This window comes from Lactuca saligna, chloroplast (genome assembly GCF_052625555.1).
Source record: "Lactuca saligna chloroplast, complete genome".
Classification (NCBI taxonomy): domain Eukaryota; kingdom Viridiplantae; phylum Streptophyta; class Magnoliopsida; order Asterales; family Asteraceae; genus Lactuca; species Lactuca saligna.
The window spans coordinates 45,001-47,500 of record NC_066756.1 but is presented as its reverse complement, the minus strand read 5'-3'; the positions used below and the strand labels follow the sequence as shown (position 1 = coordinate 47,500).

The window sequence follows — 2,500 nt, the reverse complement described above, 5'->3', positions numbered from 1 at the left end:
TCCTCTTACTATAAATTTCATTGTTGCCAGTATTGACATGTAGAACGGGACTCTATCTTTATTCTCGTCCGATTAATCAGTTCTTCAAAAGATCTATCAGATTATGGAGTGAATGGTTTGATCAATGAATATTCGATTCTTTCTTCAATATGGAATCAATTGACAACAATTCTTCTCTAGTATGTATACAGGTTTATCCTTCATCTTTTCTGAAGTTTCGATAGAAGGATTCCTCTACTAACGTAAGACAATCAACTCCATTCGTTAGAACAGCTTCCATCGAGTCTCTGCACCTATCCTTTTTGATTTTCGCTTCCTGAACCTTTGTTTGTTTTCGGAAAACGTGATTTGGCTCAGGATTGCCCATTTTTATTAATTCCAGGGTTTCTCTGAATTTGAAAGTTATCACTTAGTAAGTTTCCATACCAAGGCTCAATCCAATTAAGTCCGTAGCGTCTACCGATTTCGCCATATCCCCCTTTTTGAGATGAAAATCTCATTGTGATCTCGTTCCCCTTTTTCTTTCATTTATACCGGAACCGTTGAATTCATTAGATAGATGCCAATTACTGTCTCGAAAAAGTGTTTTCTCCTCTTTGTCTTTGATTTCTTGTCTATCTTCTTTTATCTTCTATATCTATAGGAGGCTTATATTCGGTCCAATCAAAAACGATTTTATCATTTCTGTATCAGCAATTCAATATAGGTGGATACATACGCTATACATCTGCCTCTCTTCCACTCATTTACCCATGAAATTTCGAATACTTGAACGGTCGATTCTTTTCATATTAAAAAAAAGAATATTTAATTGTGATAAAAAAGAAAAATGGAAATTCTATATCGCTAGATTAATCGTTATCTTCTATAATATTTAACAGTTATTTGAAATTCTATATTCTATTCTTTAATATATATTAATATTCATTATGAATAGCGAATATGAATAGCTAAGAATTAAAATAGTATAATAGTGAATAGCAAAGATTCTAAGAGTTTATTGAATTCTTATACATGTCGAATTTATGTTATGTGAGCCTGCTTAGCTCAGAGGTTAGAGCATCGCATTTGTAATGCGATGGTCATCGGTTCGATTCCGATAGTCGGCTTTTCTCTATTTATTTTATTCTATGTTTTACATGATTGATAATGCATCTTTGAAATCAAAGAATATTGAAAAAAAAATGTTTTCCTCTTTTGGCGAAAGCCCTTGATTTATTATGTGATAGGAATTTCCAACTATCTAACGAAAAGAATCCTTTTCTTTTTCTATATATAGAATATAAAGATCTGGATATTTATCCAACTCATCTCATTATTCTTTAATAGAATAACTAAGTAAATTTCGCTTTATTTAGAATTTAGTTCATTTTTAGTTTAGGTTTATTCTGTAGAATGAAATTTCATCAATAAGAATTAATAATTAAATATAAATAAGAAGAAGGAGTCTTTATGTCGCGTTACCGAGGTCCTCGTTTCAAAAAAATACGCCGCCTGGGGGCTTTACCAGGGCTAACTAATAAAAGGCCCAGAGCTGGAAGTGATCTTAGAAACCAATCGCGTTCCGGGAAAAAATCCCAATATCGAATTCGCCTAGAAGAAAAACAAAAATTGCGTTTTCATTATGGTCTTACAGAACGACAATTACTTAAATACGTTCGTATCGCCGGAAAGGCAAAAGGGTCAACAGGTCAGGTTTTACTACAATTACTTGAAATGCGCCTTGATAACATTCTTTTTCGCTTGGGTATGGCTCCGACTATTCCGGGAGCTCGCCAATTAGTTAACCATAGACATATTTTAGTCAATGGTCGTATAGTAGATATACCAAGTTATCGCTGCAAACCCCGAGATACTATTGCGGCGAGGGATGAACAAAAATCTAAAGTTCTAATTCAAAATTCTCTCGATTCATCCCCCCATGAGGAATTGCCAAACCATTTGACTCTTCAACCATTCCAATATAAAGGATTAGTCAATCAAATAATAGATAGTAAATGGGTCGGTTTGAAAATAAATGAATTGCTAGTTGTAGAATATTATTCTCGTCAGACTTAAACCTAACAAAAATAAAATCAACACTAATAAGAATAAGGAAGAATAAGGGTTCGACCCATTTTGCTCCCTTTCGGCGAAGTAAATTAACCTAAGGTTAAGATAAATAAGGGTTTGATCCGGATTTTTCTTCCATTTAGGTATCATAGACCGAGAGGGAGATTTTCATTCCTTGTCTACTCTACTCTTTTCGTTTACACAGTATTTTCTGTACCACAGCCATTAGGAATAGAGAATCCATATCAACGAAAGGTCTAACTGTTGGAATAGTCGTATCCATTGCTATTTGATCTATTGTGGTTAGTAAGATCGATGAATTAGGTGAAGGTACGGAAAGGAAAGAGAGGGATTCGAACCCTCGGTAAGCAAAAGCCTACATAGCAGTTCCAATGCTACGCCTTCAACCACTCGGCCATCTCTCCTACATAATGATTATGACCCAAAA

The 2,500-nt window shown here is 34.3% G+C and overlaps 1 protein-coding gene and 3 non-coding genes across 4 annotated transcripts in view, besides 1 other annotated feature; 2 read left to right on the top strand and 2 right to left on the bottom strand. All coding sequences in view use genetic code 11, as the record gives it.

Moving 5' to 3' along the window:
- Window positions 1-478, bottom strand: part of trnL — a 527-nt gene extending 49 nt beyond the window's left edge. The window contains exons 1-2 of the tRNA in view: window positions 444-478; window position 1 (exon numbers count right to left, since the gene is read on the bottom strand). The exon at window position 1 is cut by the window's left edge and continues 49 nt beyond it. This is a non-coding gene — a tRNA (tRNA-Leu). The remainder of the gene's footprint in view (window positions 2-443) is intronic.
- Window positions 1-2,500: part of a sequence feature (large single copy (LSC)) that runs on past both edges of the window.
- Window positions 1,037-1,109, top strand: trnT. The gene has a single exon. It is a non-coding gene; the product is annotated as a tRNA-Thr (tRNA).
- Window positions 1,453-2,058, top strand: rps4 (ribosomal protein S4). The gene has a single exon. It carries the CDS (start codon window positions 1,453-1,455, stop codon window positions 2,056-2,058), a length of 606 nt encoding a protein of 201 aa, YP_010495167.1.
- On the bottom strand, window positions 2,391-2,477 carry trnS. The gene has a single exon. It is a non-coding gene; the product is annotated as a tRNA-Ser (tRNA).